General features: G+C 43.1%; 1 protein-coding gene across 1 annotated transcript in view; it reads right to left on the bottom strand.

Annotated features, from left to right (window-relative positions):
• Positions 1-15,791, bottom strand: part of LOC121851367 — a 36,967-nt gene extending 21,176 nt beyond the window's left edge. The window contains exons 1-3 of the mRNA XM_042345214.1: positions 15,253-15,791; positions 13,760-13,868; positions 12,545-12,832 (exon numbers count right to left, since the gene is read on the bottom strand). Coding sequence (XP_042201148.1) covers positions 12,545-12,832; positions 13,760-13,868; positions 15,253-15,746 — 891 coding nt within the window. The 5' untranslated portion in view covers positions 15,747-15,791. The remainder of the gene's footprint in view (positions 1-12,544; positions 12,833-13,759; positions 13,869-15,252) is intronic.
• Positions 15,792-24,915: the final 9,124 nt, after the last annotated feature.

The following is a 24,915-nucleotide window of genomic DNA, read 5'->3' as shown; positions in this document are numbered from 1 at the left end:
CCCTCTCCCCACTGCCTCCAAACCTACCACCATCTCCTACTGCCCGTGGAAGAAGATCTCCCCACAATCTCTCTCTGCTGCCCTGGAATCCTCTGAACTCCTCCCCCCCTGGCCCACCTCCCACACCAACCCATCCTCTGTGTTTATTCTCCTCCACAGCACCCTCTCCATCACACTCCTCCTCCTCTGGCCCACCTCCCGAAATGCCTCCTAGTCCCAATCCTCACCCTGGTTCACCAGCCACCTTCGCTTGCTCAAGGGCCAGGTGTGGGTTGCCAAACGCACTTGGCTCAAATCCGGCCTAATGGTCCACCCATACATCTGGCTGGACCTCATCAAAACCTACCGCTCTACTCTCCCCTCGGCCAAATCATCCTTCTTCTCTAGGTTAATCCTGGAGGTGAAGGGCAACCCCAGGCTCCTGTTCTCCACCACCAACCGGCTCCTCCACCCTCCTCGCTACTCCTCTCAGATTCTTTCCACTGACTCTCACTGCGAGGAAATGCTGGACTTCCTCAAGTCCAAACTCGAGGGAATCCGCTCAGCTGCCACTGCACTCCCAACTTCCACCCTCTCCCTACCCCCACCCCACACTCCGACAATAACCCAGCCCTCCTTCCACACCTTTGAACCTGTCACCACCTCCTCTGTCATCACCACCATATCCTCCATGAAGCTCACCACTTGCTCCTTGGACCCCATCCCCATCCCTCTCCTTAAATCCCAGCTCCTCTTCCTTGCCCCACTACTCGCCGACATCATCAACCTCACCCTGTCATCTGGCACTGTTCCTACCCCCCTCAAAACAGCTACCATCACACCCATCTTGAAGAAAGCTCCCTTGACCCATCACAGCTATCCAGCTACCGGCCCATCTCCAACCTCCTTTTTCTGTCCAAGGTCCTCGAGAGAGAGCTGATGTCTCCCAGCTTCGCTCTTTCCTCTCTTTCCACTCCCTCCAGGAACCCCTGCAATCGGGTTTCTGTGCTGCCCACAGCATGGAAACTGCTCTGGTCAAGGTCACAAATACATCCTGACCATGTGTGACCAGGGCTCCCTCTGTCTCCTCGTCCTCTTCGACCTCTCCACCGCCTTTGATACTGTGGACCACTCAATCCTCCACCACCGCCTCTCCTCCCACCTCAACCTTCAAGGTTCTGTCCTTGACTGGTTCAGGTCCTACCTTTCACACCACCTCCACTTCGTCTCTGCAAACGGCTTCTCCTCCAGTCCCCGCACTGTCTCGTGTGGCGTTCCTCAGGGCTCTATCCTCGGTCCCCTCCTCTTCACCCTCTACACGCTCCCCCTTGGTGACATCATCCGCAGACATGGGGTATATTTCCACATGGATGCGGATGACACTCAACTCTATCTCTCTGCCTCCACCTTCAACTCCAGGACTACTGGCGTCTTGACCGACTGCCTGTCCGACATCAATTCCTGGACGAGGGACAACTTTCTCCAACTGAACGTCAGCAAGACCGAGGCTCTCCTGATTGGCTCGTGCCAGCGCCTCCGCACCTCAGGCGCTGGCAGCATCAGCCTCCACGGCTGCACACTCAACCTCACTAACCCAGTCAGGAACCTGGGTGTCTTGTTTGACCCTGAACTGTCCTTTCTCCCCCACATCCGCGCCATGACCGTCACTGCCTACCCCCATCTCCGCAACGTTGCCACTGCCTCACCCCTCAGGCTGCTGAAACCCTCACCCACGCATTTGTCACATCAAGGCTCGATTATGGAAACTCCCTCCTTATCGGCCTTCTCAACTCTTCCCTTCACAACCTGCAGATCATCCAAAACTCTGCAGCTCATGTACTCTCACGCACCGTGACCCCATCACTCCCACCCTCGCCCAACTCCACTGGCTCCCCATCCCTATGAGGATCAAATTCAAAATCCTCGTCCTCACTTTCAAGACAACCCATGGCCTTGCCCCCTCCTACCTCTCTGACCTGCTGACTCCCTATCAACCTGCCCGCTCCCTCCATTCAGCGGGCTCTGGCCTGCTCCATGTCTCCCGCCTGACCCACCCTACCATTGGTGGCCGGCTTTCAGCCTCTCTGCCCCCCCACTCTGGAACTCCATGCCACAATCCCTTCACTTTGCTTCCTCCCTTGCCACCTTCAAGGCCAGTCTCAAGACCCTCCTCTTTGATCATGCCTTCAGTTGCCCTCCCATCTCTCTGCCTTCCCTCATCCTTACCCCACCCCCATGCTCGGGTCCTGATCCTTAACTGTCCAGCGCCTTGGGATGTCCTCCCGATGTGAAAGGCACTATATACATGTAATTTTGCTGTTGTTGTTGTGCACATTTGGCTGCTGTGTTTGCCTACAAACTACATACTTTACTTTATAGTAAATCATGTGTAGCACTTTGAGATGTTCTCCTGACATGAGAGGTGCTATATCAAATGTAAGGATCATTAATACAATTTTTCTATTGACATTTGCTATTTTCTATACTATACAAATATACAGTGATGAATATCCAAATAATATAGGAAATTGTTGGCCAGAGGCTTGGAAGAAATCCATTCTCTTTCCAAATGTAGGGAACACTGTTGGTAACATAATTGAAATAGATTGCTGCCTCATTTATAGCACAGGTCTACTGGGGACCAGATTGCCACTAAAGTCGGTGCACATGCACAACATGTTACAGCCAGTTTATAACAGGGCTGCTGACATATTAATTGTCTTCAACCACAATTACAATAGTTGTTCAAAACTGCACTTGAGATCGAGGGTAGAGCAACAATAACAGCAACTTGCATTGATATAGCACCATTCACACAATTTCCTTCTGTGATTCTATAGTCAAATGTCTTCAGAAGCTAATCTAGTTAAGCACCAGTGAAAAACACTTAAAATGTTCTGATTTAAAATATAATTTCAAGATAAGACAAGCACTCCAAAACTTCATAAACTTCAAGTCGTCATGGTTGTTTTTATGAAATTGAGTAAATTGGCATTTCCTGCTTGTAGATTCTGAAACAAATTTATCTTTCAAAGCAAATGTAAATTCTTATCAGAACAAACAAAATACCAACCTCTTTATTACTAGAGTACAATGATTACTGTGGGAAAAAACAATATCCAGTTTAGGATTTTCAGCTTAATTGTGATTCATTAAATCTGCACCATTGTTAGGTAAGAGGTTTATAGAAAGTACATCTTGCAATATTTTCTCTCTTTCCAGTTACAGTCTACTGGGACTAATACAATGCTTGCCAGCAATGAAAGCCATTAGTTAAGTTACCACAAGGAGCATTTGAGAATTATAATGTATAATATTATGGCAAAATCAATTTTAAAAAACTTTGCATTTTACATGTTGCATTTTTCATTAGCAATCTGTAATGTACTTGCATAATTAATGTAATTCTGAGTGAAGCTATGGATTCATTAAGCAAACTCAATTCTAATTTAAACCTGGTCTTTACCAGTTTCAACTCATTGCTTTAACAGCATAATAACTAACATCAGTTAGTGAAACATTGGGGTTTAATTTAAAATGGCTGCTAATATTGATGTTACACCCTCTTTCGTGCCTTTCAAAATCTCTAATGTGACTCCCTCATGGGATGGATTTTAAGCAACTCCAAACAAAACTTTTGAGCTTGCCCTAGTGGATAAAGGCCATACCTAATGTAAATCTAAAAAACACAGACCCGAAGGTTCACTGTGCTGAGTTAGCTGACCTCAACCGTAGCAACAGTCAGGGAGCTAAATTGGTCTTAGTTCCCTAGGTATGGAAAGGGTGAAATTGTCTAGGTTTTTGCTTCAGATCTCTATCAGGGAACATGAGTTAACCTTGGAAATAAAAAGACTGGGCTGATTGGCAAATGAAGCTCAAAACAGATAAGGTACTGCACATAGGAAGTAAAAATAGGAGGCAAGATTTGAGACTTTGCAAAGGGGGAAGCTGAAAAGAGACCTAAGGGTGTTAGTTGACTCATTGTTAACTGTGCCATTTGTTTTGGTCAGCCAGGGGTTTGATATATATGGAAACTCATTGCCATGCTTAAGAATTTCCAAACCAGACTGAGAGTTCCACAAATGGATGCCATCCAAGCATGAAAATTTCCCTGTGTTGGGGTTGGAATGCGCACTCTATTCCTGCTTAGCTGATTCTGAAGAGAATTAGATGATAGCTGCATCATATAATTATTATCCGCAAGTACTGCCTCTCCCTCTCGCAGGCCAAAAATGCCTTTATTCCAAAAACATTTTGAAGACCAAAAACAACCCAAAGGCACTGTTCTCCACCATCCATCACCTCCTCCACCCCGCCATACTCCCTTCATCCTCACTTCAACGCCAAGTGTGAAGAGGTCCTAGACTTATTCATGTCAAAGGTTGAAAATATCCACCTGGCTGCATCCTCCTCCTCTACATCACCATACGCAACCCTCAGACCACCTACACCACCCCCTTCTTCCGCCATGGGCCCCACCACTGCCCTCCCTACACTCCTTTGCCCCGATTACTCCCCCCTTCCTCTGATTCACTATCTCACAGATGAAGTCCACCACCTGCTGCCTCAACCCCTCTCCCCACCCAATTGCTGGTCAGCAAACTCCCCCTCCTCTCCCCACTGCTGGCTGACACAGTTGCTCTGCTCAGGTTCTGTTCCTCTTGTCCTTAAAACCACTGTCATCACTCCCCTCCTCAAAAAAATACCCTTGACCCCTCCAACCTTATAAATTACTATCCCATTTCCAACCTACCCTTCCTTGCCAAAGCTCTGGAATGTGATGTCGCTAACCAGGTTTGCTTTCACTTCTCACTCCTCAAGCTCCTCCAGTCTACCAGTCCAAGTTGAAGTCTGATGAGGCTGGTTGGTCATCAGCAGTGTGCTGGAGTACACTGGAGGATTTTGCTAGCTCAGGAACTGGACTACTAGGACCACCAAAACGGTTTGACTTTAACATTCCATTGGCAAACATGTCAGTTTAGTTCCAAGGAGACTCCGTGCCCCCACAACAGAGGACAGTCAGTAGTTGATCATTTGACATCTGCCAAACGCCTTCATTTGGTGGATGACAACTATCAGGAACTCGCTACAAGCTTCTCGGTGGGCAAGACAGCTCAGCATGAAATGTGTGAGAGCATTACTACCCGCCCACAGCTCAGACACATATCCCTTCCCATAGAGTTATGGCCAGTTGGAGGTGTAGAGCTTGAACAGCAGCAGCTTACCACTCTGCAAACCAGTCAAGGTGGATTCCACGCCCTGGAAATATGAACGCGGACTAAAGATAATGTCGTCCAAAATCTCAGAGTTTCCTCATCAGCTATCTCACGACATCTGCCTTTCAGCATAATGGGAGAACCTACACAGGACAGTTTGTGTTCAAGCTGTGTCACTATGTCAAAACAATGTGAGGCAGCAATAAACCTGGTAAGCAGGATACTGAGCTATTTTGCCATTTGGTTCAGATCCCCAGAAGTCAGACCGCACCTGGAGTACTGTATACAGTTCTAGTTACCCTGATATAAGAAAGCTACCCAGGCTCTAGAGGCAGTGCAGATGAGTACAATAAGTATGATCCCCAGGGTTAGAGGAATGAACTTGCAGCAACGATTAAACAAGTTAAGGTCCTTCAGTCTTGACATCTCAGAGGGGACTTTATAGAAGTATATGAAATCTTAAATCAGATTGAGAATGTAAACCCAGAACTATACTTTTGGATGTACTGAGGCAGCAGAACAAGAGGACACAGGTTTAGGGTTGCAAAGGACAATTTCCAGGCAGACTCCAGGAAGTATATCTTTACTTAGACAGTAATTAAATACCGGACCAGGTTACAAGGGAAGGTGGATGAAGCCAGGAAACTGTTTGTGTGGAAAATATTAATAACCTTACTTAATGGACTAAACGATTTAGTCTAATTCTATAATTTTGAAGGTACTTCACATCCACATCAAGATTTCTGTCTTGATGTAGAATTAAGGTTAAATTTGCTCAAGCTGATATTCCATTCTTTTAACTTGTGAAACATGAGACATTTTGATGCAATTGTGCAACTCACCTTCACACTCTATTGAAAGCATGTCCTCACCAATCCTGTGATTTATTTTCACGAAGTGAAGTTACAAGCATCCGTGTGTATATGTGTGTGTGTAGGGGGAGGGTTAAATTATATCAGGAGGACACAAAGAGCAATGCAGAATTGTACAAAAGATGGTCTCGCTGTATTTATGTATTCTTGATTCTTTGTTTTTTTTAAAAAAATGCTCAAGAATTGTCAAAGTGAGAGAAATGCCACGGTTGAACTAAATTTCCATAAGTACTGTTTTTTTTTACCACCTGTAAAATCATTTAGTCATTGACAGTATGTACTTTTGCAATGCTAAAGATACCGATGTCTTCACCTCCCTGGTATTGTCTTATTGTACAAGCCCAAACACACAACATCTTTGGGGAATGCTGCATAACCTTGTAATCGTAAGTACTACAGTTATGAATGATCAAGGTATGCATGCATGTTGTGGAATGGAGTAGGAGCTTTAATCACCTTCAAGGATAATGTCTTAAGTATAGCTCTGAGGGAGGCATCAACAGACAGAAAATATTTTCCATTGAATCTATGAATTAAAACTAGCTCTTTTAATGGTGCATATATTACTGCTAAGTGGTGCTGTTTCTATTTTTGAAATATGATATACAATATTCATCTTAATTAAATGCATACAATAAACATAGTTAACCAAATAAATACATTGTCGAGATAATCTAGATGAAAGAGCAAATTAATTTATACAGTTCAATTAGCTTACAAACTGTATTGTGTAATTTTAGGTTCTCATATATGACTGAAGCATGAGACGTGAGATGAAATTCTTACAGTTAATCACAGATGTGTGAGATGTTTGTCCTGTTATTGCATAAGTATACAAATGTACATCTCTATTGCGTTCCGCTAAAAAATTAAGCTCTGGTAATGATTCTCTCTCCCACTGAGCAAAGTATGTCAGATGACACATTCTCTGTATATTTTGCCTCCATATATTGTGAAAGACCACACCAATATCTCCCAGGCATTTTTAACACTACAGGTAAGAGGATATAACAATAACAATGAATATAACATCCAGTTCTGGTGCTGTGATGCACACTGTAGATGCAAAATAAGACAAAATAAGTGTTAAAATAAGACAAAATCAGACACTGCAACAGAGGAAGACATTATACCAATAGGTGAAAGAACAATTTATGGAGTGTGAAAACTGGATACAAATCAGCATTGGGTGACAAGTAGTGTATCAAGGCAAGTATTGAACATTCTGTATAATAGTCCATTACATCAAAGAGGGATCTTTCAATATTGTCAAACTCTTCGGAGTTTCAGGAGAAATAATGGAGAGATGGGCCTTCATATTGTGCACGTCTTAAAATGTGCTGCCTCTGTCATCATCTATCTGGTGCTGCTCATCACAAACTTGTTGTAGGCTAGTTCTTACCTTGGTTTTGGTTATGTTTGTGGATGTAACCACTTATTTTTGGTATAAGTGGAGTGACCACTTATTTTTGCCTTGAAGTTTTGAGTGATTTTTGATTGTTTCAAGCATTAAAGACCAATGCCTTGTCTGCTAAATTGGTTTACTGAAGTCGTGCTCCGCCACTGTCAAGCGCTCTGCAATGCTCCCCTGTGTCTGGAGGGCTATATAAATGCAAGCTGTTGTTGTTACAAGGCACTTTAGGCATTCTCTGCCTAATATCTTGATCAGTATAACTGCAGGATATTCTGTATTGTCTTATAGTGGACAACAGTGATATTTCTCACTGTGATTCTGAACCATAATTATCTGGACCTTTGTACAATGGGGAATAAAATGTAGCTAAACATTACAGTGTCATTGCATTAGGAATTTAGGCAGCAATTAATGGGAGGATGTTTTCTCAGCTGAATATGTTTAAATTCTGCTCGTCCTTGGAAAAAACGAGGTTTGTCTCATTTATTTGAATATTTGCAGTCAACCAATTTTTCATTTACTGAAAAGATTTCAAATCACTTCTTTCAGCAATCATTGTTTTCTTACAAATCCATTTCTTAAAGCACCTAATTAATTTGGTTAACCGCTCACAAATTTTATTTTAAATCTGGAATAATTGGGATTTTAAAAAGTTCTTCCCTTTTATCAGAACCACTGGCATCTATGAAGAATTGGTATGGTATTGGGGTCAATTTAGTTGTCCGTTTTCATATGCAGCATATTGAATATACCTGGGTGTCTATCATAGTCCTTCTGATATTCAGCTCAATAGTAATTATTTCCTGGATTGTTAAACTGTCCCCATTGTTTTTGAGCACTGTGATACTGAAACAGATCTTAATATTATGGTGGTACAAATATTGTACAACTATAAATATTGTACTACTATCATTTTGAACGATTTTAAACAAAACCAAAGGTTTAGAAGCTACTGTTCTCCTTTGAATTTTCTCCTTTCTTCTTTTCTGATGTACTTACCATTTTAACTTATTTTTTACATTATTTTTTTCTTTTGACATTAACTAGAGATCCTGTCTCCCTGTTCAAATGGACGTAAAAGATCCCACGGCAGTATTTGAAAAGAGAAAGGAATTTTCTCCAGTGTCTTGTCCAACATGTACATGGTTATGGCACATTTGTGGACTTGTGGAGTCCTGTAGCTCAGTGGTTAGAGCACTCACCTCGCAAGCGAGACACCTGGGTTCTATGCCCAGCACAGCGAAATGTTGGGCAAGTTTCCTTACTGCACACGCCTCTGTTTACGTAGCAGTAAGTAGGAACCCGGTTGTTAGTCGATTGGTGGATCGCTTTTCTGGGGATAATAATCGCTCAAAAAAAAAACCAATAATAATTTGGTCACTCAATCCATGGCTGTTTGGGGACACTGTTGTGCGCAATTGGCTGCAGCATTTCGCCCACAAAATGTAGTCAATTAACTTTACAGTATATTCTGTGAAGCGCTTTGAGATGTCTAGGAGACGTGAAAAGCGTTATATTACATGCAAGGATTATTATGTTATTATTAGTTGCCTTCAAAATACAGTCACTGTACTTTACAGTGAAATCCTGTGAAATGCTTTGAGACAAGGGAGGGATTATTATTAGGCGTGTGGAGTAAGGAAACTTGCCCAAGGTTTCGCCCTGCCTGGAATTGAACTCAGGAATACAAAATACAACAAAGTTTCCTGGTTGGAACATTGAGAAAACATGGAATGTAGAAAAATATTCAACTCACCAAGTCCCTTTCTAACTCAATCCACACAACAAAAACACCCCCACTGTAAATTCCACTCCATCCCAATCAATCTCTGGAACAAAGTTCATGAGTGAAACGTGACATTTTATCTCTTTCCTAACTCAGCAGGACTGAACCCAAACACAGCTGTGATTTTTCTCATTTTAAAGCAGTGAGAGCAGCCAATATTATTCAGTGCTGCTGTTATGCCTCATTTTCGAATCAGTCACTGATTTCAAACTGGTACCTGCAGTATAATTTTAATAACACTCTTATTTTGGGAAACAAGCTGCAAAATCTAAGAGGTGAGTTGCATCAATGCTCTTTCTGCAGCAACGCACAGGATATAGGGGACTTCAATAAAACATATTTAATAAAAATTGTATAGTCATTTAACATATGAATGTCATTCACATACATATCAACTAAATCCTCAGCTTATTCATTTAAAAATAAGACTAGTTTTTCTCAATGAAACAGAGCAGGTCACTATATATAATACAAAAAGCCTGTTTCCCAGTCAGGTTGTTCTGTTGTTGAGTAGTGGTTCAGAATAGCAAATGGCAGAAACCACATTGAAATATTACACCATCAAAGCATTTCACAGGATTTATTGTCACGTGCAGTGCTGTGTATTTTGTAGGTGAACCCGGCAGCCAATTTTCACATAGCAATGTCTACAAACAATCACAAAGTGAGTGAATTTTTTTTTGAAGAATAGTGGCCAGGACTCTGGGAGAAAACACCCTTCTCCTTAACATCCATCTGAACAGCACACAGGAACTTAGTTTAACGTCTCATCCAAAGGATGGAACCTCTAACAATGCAGTGCTCCCCATCATTACACTGCAGTGTTAATCTATACTATGAGCTCAAAGACTCAATGTGTAGCTTGAACCCACAACATTATGACTCACTAAGAACTGAGTCTAACTGACAACCAATGATATGCATTACTGCATGAATTACAGGTGGTTTCGCACCTGATATGAGGGAAATCACCCCTATAGACTTCAAATTCCAAGGTAAGCTCATGTTGAGAAAACAACCAGAGAACTGTGGAAAATAGACTTCCAAGTTATAACTGGATTTTTAGGAATTCTCGAAAACTCTGCAGTATTAAGACAATGACCTTAAGGCAGGATTTCGCCCACAAACATACAGTCAATTCACTTTACAGCATATTCTGTGAAGCGCTTTGAGACGTCTAGAAGACGTGAAAAGCGCTATATCAAATGTAAGGATTATTATTATTATTATGAGGTCCTCAGGAGCACATCCAAACCACAGATCCATACAATCTAATACAGAAATTTTATTTCAGCCACAGGTATACAATGTTTACTTCATTTCAAGTAACATAAAAATTGTTGAATTTAAAATCCAATCCATAGACTTTAAAAAAATAACACTTCACGATGTTTCTTCTCTAAAATGTCTATGTTTGTTATGTTCCTTCAATGATGACGTGCGTCTATTATGTTAGTGTCTGAAAATGTTATAGGACAGTTTGGAAACTGGAGGTTGAAGAGAACCAAGGAAGGAATTAGAGAATCAATCTAGATAGCACCAGAATCCACTCAATCCATTTCATCTCTTAGCATCTCTTAACATATCACTAGAATTTCAGTAACCAGCTGACAGGTAAGAAAGATGGAATAGGAGCTAGAATGGGAATGACCTCAGGCATCCCAGGAGATCTCATATATTATTAGATCAACTTCAGTCGCTGCGCCTTTGGGCAAGCTCCAGCACTGCACTTTGGAATTACACATACTTTGTCCTACATTAGTGTCCTTCCGAACGAAACAATCCCTCAAGGATTTATAAAAAGTAGAACATTTACAAAGATTGTGTTTTTAGCAGCGATCATTGAACCACGTGGTTTTGGCTGATGGGTCCATGCTGCAGTCCTGGCAGAAACAGCTACTGATGGAAGGATCATTACACATGGCTAAATCCCTCGGCCCAAATAATTATTGTTATTTGGTAATGGAGCCAGCCTACCAGCAAGCATTTATAATCATATGCTTGCAATTCAGGGGTTGATGTAACATTATAATCTGAACACATTTGACTCCAAGTCTTTATTGAACAGAAATCATCTGGAAAGCGCCAATTACATCAAGATGCTTTGAACTTCCAAATCAAGAGCTCCCATTAATGTATTGTGTTACACGGATACCAGCGATGTTTCCTCCGCAGTTAAGACTAAATGCAACTATTGATAACAACTACACAAGAATCTGATTGCAATAATTTCTCCTCTCAAACATACTGTCTTTTCACCTATCCGCATCCCATGCAATTCAGAAATGATATCAACAAATATTTAACCAATAAGTCTCACAGGATAAGAAGCTGCAATCTGAAACTTACAACAATAATTAAAACTGTATTTTCAGAGTAAAAAAAAGTTTTGCCCTATTCCTACAGAGAACAGAATTCAAGAAATTATGCCATTCATTTGGCGAATACATTATTGTCTACTTAAATCCAATAGCCAAGGGAGAGTCATTTGTCAATGTAATGCAGGTCTGTCTTTGGATGCAAGACCAATCAATACATTCAGTAACTTGTAACCCTGTAAGGGCCCAGGTTTCATTGAATAGGTTAATTTGGTGAAGGCACGTAGGTAAACATTACACAACTGTGCACGAAAAGGTGCTACTAAATACATCAATGTAAGGACCAGAAGCCACCAACAGCAGCTGTACAAAATGCACAGTGCTCACCGTTTTATAAAACCAGCTTCAGGGGTTGACAGTAGGAAACTTGCATACAATTCAAAATTAATGTTGCTGAATACAGAGCCGTGATAAGGAACTAACCCCGACTCCTTACAACACTTTTGGCAAGTTTCAATGAGTCAGGAAACCGCAGCACCAGAAATGAAACACAATGCTTGTGTGTGCAACACTTTGAATCTGTTAAGATAATAATAAAATCTAATCAGATCCATCAATAAATTGTTACAGAACATCTCGCCTCCCCTCCCCCCTCACAAATACACACACACAGACAAATCTTCCGGCACTATGTCTCTATGTGGAACATCTCTTATTTATGGAGCAACATGAGAAAAGCAAAGCTTTACTGTTGCTTTACTTGCTGAAATTAACAACGGGTCAGTTTAGGCGGATACACAACTTCCAGCAGTCGCTTTCTATGTACAACTCCAATTAAACCAGTCATCATCCTGCGTTGATCTAGTGACTAGATCTAGTCTCTCAGGTCTGCCCTAACAGTGGAGGCTTCCCATTGCCTCCGTCTCGCAATGAAGGGCATCGCAGAGCAAGTCAGGTCAGTTTGTGTGGGGGTGTTTGCGCGAGGAGCTCTGAGCCAGGGCTATGTTCGTCTCTGATACCTCACTGCCAGATGCCACCAAGTTGTAGAAGCTTGGCAATCGGATGTCAAAACGAAATCCATTGCTAAAGTAGGCTTTGTCGTTTAATGAGTACAACTTGTCGGCAATGTCCTTCCCGATTAACACGGAAAACAGTCGAGCGATGCGGCGATGCTTGGCGAACAGCAAGTAGAGTTTCTTTCTCCTCCACGCCACATAGCGACAGTCTGTCTCTGCTGTGAGTGTCACCTGAAAGGGACCGCGTTCAGATGAACAGTAAATTTAATGTGCATACATATCGCAGATCCAACTGGCTGCTGTTATTTAAAAAAAACAATGTATCATTATTAAAAACAGGATAGAATAGCATTATTCCAAGATCAGCATCGCACTCACAAGACTTGCAATCTGAATCCTAAAGGATCATTCCCACTCCCCAATCCCGAGCAAAGGAAGAAATGCACATGCCTTCAGTTCTTGCGGATCCGGGATGTGATGTTAACCCGTGTCACGGTATGGACTGTAACCTCAGGTCACTCGGGTTACAATGTCCTCAATATCATCACTGTGAGCCGATGCTCTGATATACAGGAGACATGAGGACCTGGACTTGTCCCATTCAATGCCATCTCAGTGCCTCGCAGCCACCACAACACTTCAAAGTGGGGCTGCGTTTAAAGGTTATATTTACAATTTTACTGCAAATCTCCGCTGATTTATACAACGGGTTAAAGCAAAAAAAAAAACCCTATATATATATATCCATGCACATATATAGTTATTTGTTTGGAATTTGCAACGGTATAGGGAAAAGGCAGGTAAATGGTAGAGGAGTGAATGAATTGCTTTTTTCAAACAGATGTGATTTCACTGACACGATGAACCAAATGTGTTCTTTGTGTGTTGTTCAGTTCTATGGTGTTAAAGAACAATAAAAAGTCATTTTAAAGAAAACATTTTAACCAAGGCTGTTTTCATCAAGGCAACTGAGAAACAAGCGACCCATTTAGTGGTTAGATACTGAGAGAGATGGGGTTCATTAATAAAAACTAAAAGGCACTAATTAAACAAATTATACTTGTTTGGGTGTTAATTCACTTGCTGTTTTATCCACACTGGAATAACAATTAGGAAGCAACTCTCCATCTCGTAGCAATCAGTTACTCAGCACTTTACCTGGAAAGTCCCTTCTTCCGATGGTCTGAGTGAATCCCATTCAGGGGAATCCAAAAACTGGTAGGGATAAATGTAATGTAAAAATTCTCCGTTCACTGTCACCCGAATCCTGTCAACAACAATGGAGATTTATTAACAATGTATGAAACCAACAGACATTGATGCAGCACATCTGTCTTGGTGTAATCTACCAGCAACCTTGAGCGTGCAAGAACTATCATAATATGCGCATCTCATATAATACAATACATTTTGGATTTCACAACTACAGAAACATCTGACACTCCAGTGCAGGACCAAGCGAGCGCCACATCATCAGAGTTGCCATTCCTTCAGAAGAGAAATTAAACCAGTGTCTCCTTCGACTGATCAGGCTGACCTGGATGTCCCACCTCATAACTGGAAAAGTGAAGGGAGTTTCTGCTGGTGTCCTGGCCAACAATCCCCATGTCATTCAACCAAGACTGTTTGTGGGACATTGACGTTCCCAAACCAGCTGCGTGTTTGCCCACAAATAAACAATCACAACACTTGTCAGCAATTCCCTGTGAAACCCGTTGAGACGTGCAGAAGCTACAGACATTACATCAGCTGAAAGAACTATTTTTATCTCTACTTCAATTGGCTAAATCACCCCTCCCCTGGTTCTACATTAAGGTTAGGGAGGATAATTCAGGATGAACTTCTTTACGCAGAGAGTGGTGAGACTGCAGAACGAAATGCCGGCAACTGTGGTCGAAGCAGAAATAATAATAATAATCCTTGCATTTGATAGAGCGCTTTTCACGTCGGGAGGACGTCCCAAAGCGCTTCACAGAACACACTGTAAAGTGAAGTGACTGTATATTTGTGGGCGAACGCGGCAGCCAATTGCGCACAGCAATGTCCCACAAACAGTCGTGGATTGAAAATGACCAATTTATTATGGTTTTTGGAGGGATTATCATTAGGCTCTGTGTGGAGTAAGGAAACTTGCCCGAGGTTTCGCCCTTGAACTCAGGTCTCTCGCTCGCAAAGCGAGTGCTCAAACCACTGAGCTACAGGACTCCAGAAATACAAACACATCAGTGTGTATTGAAGAGAAACCGAGTTGAAGGAGAAGGGTCCAGAGGTGGAGGAGGAGGAGAAGAAGAAGAAGAAGAGGGCTGTCTCGGGGCTGTTAAATAACGTGTACGCGATGCCCCGGAGCAAAGTGGTCGCGTTTTTAAAATGAATTTCCCCACAAATGGAGTGGGAATGGAGGGCATATCCTTTGCTCGGAGATCACCGACAGGTGTGAAAGAGAAGGGGCAGGGAATTGGATACCAGTGCACACAACACACACTCACACACACTCTCCCCCTTCGAGATGCTAAGACGAACTTCACGGGACACACACACACAGACACAGACACACACACACACCGCAGTATATGCTTTTTAAATGCAGACGCGCAGTAGAGGCACGAAGCGGTCCGCGGGTGTGTGTGTGTGTGTGTGTGCGCGGCACCGACCTGCCGACCAGGAGGAGGGATAACTTTTCGATGGCGGTCTTGCCCTCCACGGCGTAGCAGTGGTCCTTCCCCAGGGAAGCGGGGCTGCAGCCGTCGGCGACCTTCTTGTAGACGGTCAGGGGGACGCCCAGCGGCTGGAAGAGCGCGCCGTACAGGGCGTGGAAGTCCTCCCCGAAGGACACGCCGCGCAGGCGGTAGGCGACGTGCACGACCTGCCCCGCGCAGATGGCGGACAGGGCGAAGCTCCAGGTGAAGGCATCGGCCGCGCACAGGTCGGTCCAGGACCAGGCGCCGGCGCACAGGAACCCGCAGCACAGCAGCGCGCGGCTGCACAGGAGCCCCGCGAAGCCGCCGCCGCCGCCGCCCATGTAACCCAGAAGGAGGAACACGTTGGCCAACTGGTAGGCGGCGCCGCCCGCCCCGCGCCTCCAGCCGGTGCAGGGCTGGTGCCCGTACCACACCGCCTGCCACAGGGTGACGTTCCCGCTCTCCATCCGCCCGACGGCACCGAGAGAGAGACAGAGAGACAGAGAGAGACCAGAGAGAGAGAGAGAGAGAGGGTCGACCCCCCCCACCGCCCGCGGGAAATAACACGAGGAACTAAGTCACCCGCCCCCGGGGGGGGAGTTTGCAAAAGGCGGCGGAGGGCTGCGCTGTGTGAGCCATCCCCTCCCTCTCCCCTCTCTCTCTCTCCCCCTCTCTCAGCGACTCTCTCCGCCCTCGGTTCTCGCTGTCGGTGACGGGAGCGCACCCGAGTCAAGTGTCTGTGGGAGGAGGGGGGCGTTTTCCCGGGTTTCTCTGCCGGACCGGTCCCGGTGGGTGAGGACGGAACATGTGCCGCCGTCGGTAACTCGCTCGCCCGCCCGCTGGGATTTCGCGAGGTCCTAGTGACCATCGGCCTGGAGTGCAGGGCCACCCCACAGCCATGCCATCTTCATACGACTTGTGCACCCATGCAGATCATCATCATCATCATCATCATCATAATAATACTACTAATAATATTAATAATAATGATGATACTTCTTTGCATTCGATATCGCGCCTATCACGTTCTTTACGCGGCTCCAAGCGCTTCACAGAATATACCCCAAAGTGAACTGACTTGACTATGTTTTGCAGGCAAAACCTGGCAGCCAATTGCACGCCGCAGTGTCCCCACAAACGGTCATGGATTGAGCGGCCAAAGTTATTATTTTTATTTTCCGGAAGGGATCATTATGCCCGGAAAAGTGATCCGCCAATGGGGATCCTACTACTGCGAGGTAAACAGTGGTGTTCGAGTAAGGAAATTTGCCTGATGTTTGGCCAGGCCTGGGAATCAAACCCAGGTCCTCTCACTTGCGAGCTGAGTGCTCTAACCCATACCCTACAAGACTACACTGTGCTTTACTTCAGTATTTTTAATTCCATTGGTAGCCATGCCTTCAGCCACTATGACCCAAATCTCACCTCGAACCCCACTTTATCTATCTTAAAATCCCACCTGAAGACCTACCTCTTTGACCACACCTATCATCACCCCTTCTCTCTTTCTCGAAGTGCAAACCCCACCACTGGGCAGAGCTGTGAAGCACTATCCTGTGTGAAGGATGCTGTGCAAAATACAGGTTGTTGTAATAAAACATGAGTCAGGTGGTGGTAGAACTCTTTTGGGTCTGAAGACTTTACCCTTATTTTCAGCTGACACGCATATTGATTGTTGAATTTAATGTTAAGGAACATTTTCCACCACCCATTTAACAAGGAATTCTGTCTGGGGTTCTGTCTGGAGCAGAGCCATTCCCTTTAACATTCTGTCGGATGCAGAGTTGTAAGCACCGAGTTAATTGTTACTTAGTTGAACCAGGTAACCTGGGACATTGGATGCAATTTACAATGGTTTCTTCACCCATTTCTTGGATTAACCAGGTGGTGTACAATACCTGTTGATACACAGTACACATTTTCCCAGTCTATCTGTGCTCCTGGCAACTACCAGGTGCAGTCTTTCAAGACCCATCTCTTTTCCAACAGTTCCCACCTGAGCTTGGGTGCCCAGGCCAGTACTGTTAAGCAGTTTGGGACACCTTCCCAAAGTGAAAACTGCTATATGAATGCAAATGTGTATTGTATCTTGTGAGACATCTCAGAACTGATGGAGTTAAAATTGTAGTATTAATAAAGGCAACTAGCCCTTGATTATTGCCAGGATTAACAATATCAACAACAAAATTGCATTTGTTTAGCACCTTTCACATTGGGAAGATATCCCAAGGCACTGGACAGTCAGAGTTTCGGACCTGAGCTGGGGGTTGGGATCGGAGAGAGTGGAGGGCGGGGGGGAAGGCGGGTGATCGAAAGCACGGTCGAAGAGGAGGGTCTTGAGATGGGTCTTGAAGGAGGTAAGGGAGGGGATGAAGTGGAGGGACTGCGGGATGGAGTTCCAGAGGGTGGGGTAAGAGTGGCAGAAGGCCCACCCGCCAATAGTGGGGTGAGCGAAGCGGGGACATGAAGCAGGCCGGAGCAGGATGGTAGGGGGAAGGGAGCGAGCAGGATGGTAGGGGGTTAGGAGGTTGCAGGGATAGCGGGGAGCAAGACCATGGAGGGCTTTGAAGGTGAGGACCAAGATCTTGAACTGTATCCTCTATGTGATGGGAAGTCAGTGGAGTCGGGCGAGGATGTGGGTGATAGGGTCATGGAGCCTGGTGCGGGAGAGAACGTGGGCTGCAGAGTTCTGGATGATCTGCAGCCTATGGAGGGAGGAGTTGGGGAGGCCAACAAGCAAGGAGTTTGCAGTCAAGCCTCGATGTAAAGAAAGCGCGTATGAGGGTTTTGGGGGCCTGCAGTGTGAAACAGTGGCAGAGCCGAGCGATGTTGCGGTGGTGGGGGAGGGGTCATGGCACAGATGTGGGGTACAGAGAATAGTTGACAGTCAAACAAGACCCCAAGGTGCCAGACTGGCTCAGTGAGGTGGAGTGTGCATCCATGGATGGTGATGTTGTCAGTGCCTGAGGTGTGGAGGCGCTGACGGGAGCCAATCAGGGGAGCCTCGGTCTTGTTGAAGTTCAACTGAAGAAAGTTAGCTCTCATCCAGGACTTGATGTCTGACAGACATTCTGTCAGGACAGCACTGGCCCTGGAGTCGAGGGTGGAGGCAGAGCGGTACAGTTGGGTGTCATCCGCATACATGTGGAAGTCTGTGGCTGATGTCATCAAGAGGGGGCATATAGATATTGAAGAGGAGGGGACCAAGGACAGAGCCCTGAGGAACCCCACATGGGATGGTGGGGGTTTGAGGAGAAACCGTTTGCGGAGGTGAGGTGGAGGTGGTGTGAGAGGTCCGATCTGAACCAGTCAAGGTCAGAACCGTGAAGGTTGAGGTGAGAGGAGAGGTGATGGATAAAGATAAAGTCGTTGACGGTGTTGAAGGCAGCAAAGAGGTGAGGGCTGTTTCTGTGCTGTGGGTGGCACGAAAAGCCAATTGGAGGGGTTCATGAAGGGAGTGGTGGGAGAGGAAGGAGCGAAGCTGGGATGCAACAACTCGTTCCAGGACCTTGGAGAGAAGAGGGAGATTGGAGATGCTGTGGTAGTTTGAGAGTAGAGATGGGTCCAGAGAGGGTTTTTTAAGGATAGGAGTGATGACGGTCATTTTTAATGTTTGGGAACAGTACAGAATGTAGTAGAGAATGTAGTGCTAAGAAACATGACAATTTTGACCCCAATTGGAATTATTGTATTTGAGGAGAGGTGTAATGCTTTTTCCAACGAAGGTTATCCCCACAGACAAATCTGAATCCTCCCAAACTCTTTTAGGCCCCAAGTTGTCAAAGGACAATTAGGACCCTACAGTTGCCCACAGCAGTGACCTAGAGTGTAGAATCATCAAAAGTCTGCAGCCCAGGAAAGAGTCCATTTCACCCATCTTATCAGTGCTGCCTGCTTCTCCCACTGCAGCTATCTGTTCTCATTCCATTCCTTCTCCTTATCTCCGGTTTGTAGGCCACCTCCATTAAACAAGCCAGGAACACCCCCTCTCTCTCTGTTTCTCTCTGGGTTAACCATAAAATAATAGTATTACACACATAGAGTTTGACATTTTGACTTTTATCTCTGTGCATTTGGTCATTTGGAAAGTCATGTCCCAAGGTAATTAAGATCAGACTATATATAGAAACATTTTATCCGAAAAACTAAATTGTTTATGTTATTCCAAAATAATCCAGGCCGCTCTCTTATAATTCATCGAGAATTGGAAAGGTATTTGACTCGTTAAAGCAGATTTATCTTATAAGAGGCTTGAGCCTCCTTATGGAGCAGTGGGTTTCATTAGAGATTAGGTAAATAAAGCTGCCAGCTTTCACTGTATCTAACTTCAGTTTATATTGAAGATTCATCTCATAAAAGGGAAAATTGGGGAATTGCAGAAACAGTGTTTAAATCTTAAATCAATGGTTTAAATGTTCAATGTCACTGAGTAAACATCAGTGACATATTCAGCAGAATCAGATGCTGAATTATTATATATATATCATTATATAAAGCAAGATGTATGACCCACCCTGTTACGCGTTAAAAATAGATACAAATAACTGTCTCGCATTACCTCTATTTTTGTTGCAGGAATGGGCGCTATGTGAAAACGTGCTCATCATGAAGCTGCAGTCACTGACTGGAGCTCCCGAGGTGATCATTAGTCCAGTTATTGAACCACTTAAGATGAAGGTGAGGATCAGGATTTGGCCTCTCCACCCTGTCTCCTCTGACGGTTGATCTCTGACCCAAGAGTTAGCCCCTTTGCAGCAAGGATGCGGTGGGTGAGGAATGAATAAGGACAGTATAAGCTTTGGGAAATTGTTATTGCTGTTCTGTGACACATCACACCTGCCTGACACTGTCAGTGGCTTCTCTTCCTGTGCTCTTTACAATAGATACTTGCTTCCCATCAACGTAAGGATCATTTCTCGGAAGCATTTGTAAAGAAAAAGACCAAGGAAGGACAGGTGGGACTTTATAGAAATCGCAGAAGTTAAATCAATTTCAGTGCTAAGACAACAAATGCATTGACTGAAACATAAGATTGTGTTTATCTCAGTAGATCATCGAGAAGTAATAGAGTACTCAGACACAGTTTAACCCCACTCCCCCATACTGTTAGCACTCTTATTTAATAGTTATTACACTGCACAGATAAACTGTCAATTAGACAGAAATCTACACCACAAATGCTATCTACAGAGGTGAACAGACTAAAGCAGAATTCCCCGCATATTGTATAATTAACATTGATCGCATAAAATGTACATTAATGTAACTGTCACTGGGCACTTTTGAAGCCACTTTCAGGATTTTGTTACTAAGCAAATCAAAACACGTGATACAGTGTTTGGTTGACGCTATTTTTGACTGCACTTTTGGCAACCCCTCCACCCAGCTGAGGCTCCCAGCCAGCTGTGTGAAGCCTTTGAAATATCCTCCCAAAATGAAAGGCATTTTATAATTTTAAATTGTTGTTGTCATTGACTATCATGTTTGATATTCAATTGGTTGTAATTCTGTTATCATAATAATGTCTGAAATTCTACAACAACTTGGATTTATATAGCGCCCTCCACACCAGACGGTGTCGCAGAGCACTTTGCGCTCTGAGTCTTTCACTTTTTAATTCAGTACACAAACCTTGCTTATTTTAAAATATATCATATAAAAGGTGCATTAATACAATACTTTTATTGAGAATTGCTCACAAGCAAGCTTGAGTTTCTCCTATGATAATGGTCAGTATTCTAGATCTTCACCCAAGAGTCAGCAGAGCAATGTGAAAAATATTTCTGCATATTAGAGGAGATAAGCATTTTGTTTGACTTAATGCTAATAAGTTCAAAAGTGAATTCACATGGACCTTCAGCAGGTCCAGTCCCATAGTTTGATGTAGAAGCATGTTTTAGAATGGGGGGAAAGGCAACATGTTCTATTTGGGTATCCGAAAATCAAATCAAATAAAGTTTGGATTGACTTTCTGTTTGTTTCCATAATAATAACAATCATTACTAATAATAACAATCATTAACAATAATAATAATAATAAAATGTTATTCTCAAGTATCTCAAATTTCAGATCTCAAGTTTGGGGTTTTCGGTATTACAGTACTTACAGTAGTGGAGTCCTGTAGCTCAGTGGTTAGAGCACTCGCTTTGCAAGCGAGAGACCTGAGTTCAATTCCAGGCAGGGCGAAACCTTGGGCAAGTTTCCTTACTCCACACAGAGCCTAATAATAATCCCTCCAAAACCAAAAACAATAATAAATTGGTCATTTTTAATCTACGACTGTTTGTGGGACATTGCTGTGCGCAATTGGCTGCCGCGTTCGCCCACAAATATACAGTCAATTCATTTTACAGTGTGTTCTGTGAAGCGCTTTGGGACGTCCTCCCGATGTGAAAAGCGCTATATCAAATGCAAGGATTATTATTATTATTATTAATGTATGCACTGGTTAACTATTTTGGGGACACAGAATTTTTTTTAACTCCTATAGATATAGAGATACAAAATGTGATGCTTAACAGTTGGCATTTAATAATAATAATAATCCTTGCATTTGATATAGCACCTTATCATTGAGATGTTTCAAAGCGCTTCACAGAATACACTGTAAAGTGAATTGACTATACATTGTGTGGGCAAAATTAGCTATCAAGTTGTAATTGAATCTTTTAAGAATGTTTTCAGTCTAATAATGACTGTGCACCCTTTGTAAATCCTTGCTTTGCCATTGTAGTGCCATTAGTTGCCTTAATTGTTGTTTCTACTTATGGAACATTTCAATGCCTGAGTTAACTCAATATCATTCAAAGCAGCACTTCCCAGGGCTTTGCAGCATCAAATCTAAAATCAAGATTCAGATTAAAGTTTATCTGCACCACGTGTAAGATTAGAGGCCAAGCAATGGACAATGCCACCAAACTAAGAGGCGTGAGGAACCAGACTGCTGACATATCCTCATAAGTTGATAGAAGCTTAAAGCTTTGTAACATCAGGAAACAGAATCGGGGTAGAAAGACTATCCCCATGGCTATTGAAAACTGAATTCTGTGAACATGACACTCCAATTGGGAGTTTCTTTAAATTTACTTGAAAACTTAACTATGGCGTCAATGGTTAATCTTGTATGTCAGTCCGTCTCAAGCTCAAGTACTGATAAGCCGATTGTTTAAATATGAATAACAGTGCACACAAAGTCTTAAGGTCACAATCATAGATAAGCACATTTTGAAAGCTGTGTTTGTTGTGAAGAGAACCCCCTTTTATTCATAACTTATTTTCAATGTGTCCCGAAGGAATGTTTTATGTTGTGCATGAATAAGCACAATATTTGTGAAGTCTCTACTCTGGCCAGTCAGTCTCTGGGGCAGATCAGTTGAATGACACCAAATATTTTGAGTTTTTCAGTTTTCAAGTGGCATGTTTGAAATATCATAGATGTGAGATAGTAATCTCTGATATATTTGAGAATAAACTATTGTTTTTTTTTCCTTTATTAGTTTGCTCCTCTATTGCAATGGACCACAAAAGATCTCTGCCAAACGTCTTGCAAGATAAACTCCCAAATAATCTGAAAACATGCCACTGAATTTGTGAAATCTGTTTGTAAATGCTAACTCAGGCATTTGCAGGGATGCTCTCCATTGTAAAGGGCTCACCACTTGGGTTTTTTGCATTCCAAGCAGCAGGTTGCAAGGAAGGAGCTATCAATGACTCAAGTTATGGAGTGCAACTGGAGGGATTTTGAAATTTATAAACCAGGGAGCGCTAGAAATTTACTGGAGGTAATTCTGTCTTCCCTCCCAACACCCCTTAACTTTAATTGAGTCAATTTCTGGTCTCCACACCATAATAATACAACCTCGATGGAAACAGTAAGTTCACGAGGATGATACCAGGGATAGCAGGTGCTGCTATAAGGATAGACTGGATAGGTCTTTTTTTCCTAAAGAAACGTTTAATGGAGACCTAATAGAAGTAATACTATTTGCATTTCATATAATGCATTATCAAGTTGCCGTTAAGTCTCAAAGCACATCACAGGATATAATGTAAAGGATGACTGTGTACTAAGTGCTTATAATTGGGCTCAATAAGGTTAACATAAGTGGGGTATTTCCACTGGTTGGGGCATCCATAACCAGGGGTCACAAACGTAAGATTGTGACTAGATCTAATAGAGAATTTCGGAGGAACTGCTTCCCACAGAGGCTAATGAAATTGTAGAATTCGCTGCCTGAAGCAGTGGCTGAATCAGATAATGTAGATGCATTCAAGAGGAAACTAGCCCTTCACGAGAGAGAAATAATACTTGCATTTGATATAGCACCTTATCACATTTTTAAGATGTCTCAAAGTGCTTCACAGAATATACTGTAGAATGAATTGACTATACTTTGTGGGCAAAACGCCCACAAAATATACAGTAGGATACAAGAGGGAATAAGGAATGGGTGAAGATTTGTGTGAAGTATAAACACTGGCACGGGTAAGTTGGACCGAATGGCCTGTTTCCTTGCTGTGGATTCTTTGTAAATCTTTATAACCACAAGCAGGAAGTGGAGCAAGGTCTGGAAATTGTTCCCTCCCTACCCTTTCAAGGTAGGTCTTATAAATGTCCTCTATATAAATAAATGACAGTGCTTTTGGTCAATCTCCCCACCCCTTAGATTCCACCCCAGCTTGAGTACCCATCCAGCACTGTGAGTGCACTTTCGGATGTCCTCCCACTGTGAAAAGTACTAAATGTGAGTTGTAGGTGTCCACTGCCTGGTATAGTGTTACTGTAAGGGGAGTAAGATTGTAGGTTCAAATCGATCTGTGCTGAGCTAGATATCTCAATCTCAAACCTAGAAATCCTAGGTTCGAGAAGCGAAAACAGACCAAGTTCCAGCTTCTGATAACTATCCAAACAGAGGCTTTGCCAGAAGGTGCACATGTTGTTACTTGTTAAATGTCAAAAAGAGCCCGAGCTTTAATTGGAAATAAGGTCAGTCAACAAGAAGGGACATTTAAGATAATAAAATAAAATCTTGCATTTGATTCAAATCAAGATATCTCAAAGCGCTGTAAAATGTTGTGACTGTTTATGCAAACAGAATACGATTTGCACACAGCATTTCCGCAGAAAACAGCCATGACCAATTTTATCTGGAGGATTTGGGGGCAAGAAATAGAGAAATTCCATTCTTTTTCATAGTGCCATGGGATCTTTAACATCCACTTGAACAGACAAACGGGACGTAGTCTCATCTGAACGAAAGCACCTTATTTTGGTACTGTATTGAAGTTGTCATCCTAGATTGTGACTGTTCAAAGTCCCAATATGAACCCACAAACTTCTGACTTAAGAAGTGAGAATGAGGCTAAGAACTCAACCGGACTGACACCTGAAGCTGACAGCATCTATTGGCTGGATGACAATATGCAAACAGACTCCTCAATAACAATACAAATGATTTATTGATCATGTGGAGAAGCTTCAAATAATGGTACATGAGTAGTAACAGTGAAACAACCTGGACACCTAGGATATGTTTCTCAATAATATGCATTGGATGTGAATGAAGACCAATGGCATTAAAGACAAAAATGTCATTTCCTACTTGAATGACAAATAAATTCAGAATACTAGAAAC

This window comes from Callorhinchus milii, unplaced genomic scaffold (genome assembly GCF_018977255.1).
Source record: "Callorhinchus milii isolate IMCB2004 unplaced genomic scaffold, IMCB_Cmil_1.0 Scaffold33, whole genome shotgun sequence".
NCBI classification, from domain to species: Eukaryota; Metazoa; Chordata; class Chondrichthyes; order Chimaeriformes; family Callorhinchidae; genus Callorhinchus; species Callorhinchus milii.
The sequence above is the reverse complement of the archived record's forward strand: the minus strand, read 5'-3'. Positions and strand labels throughout refer to the sequence as shown.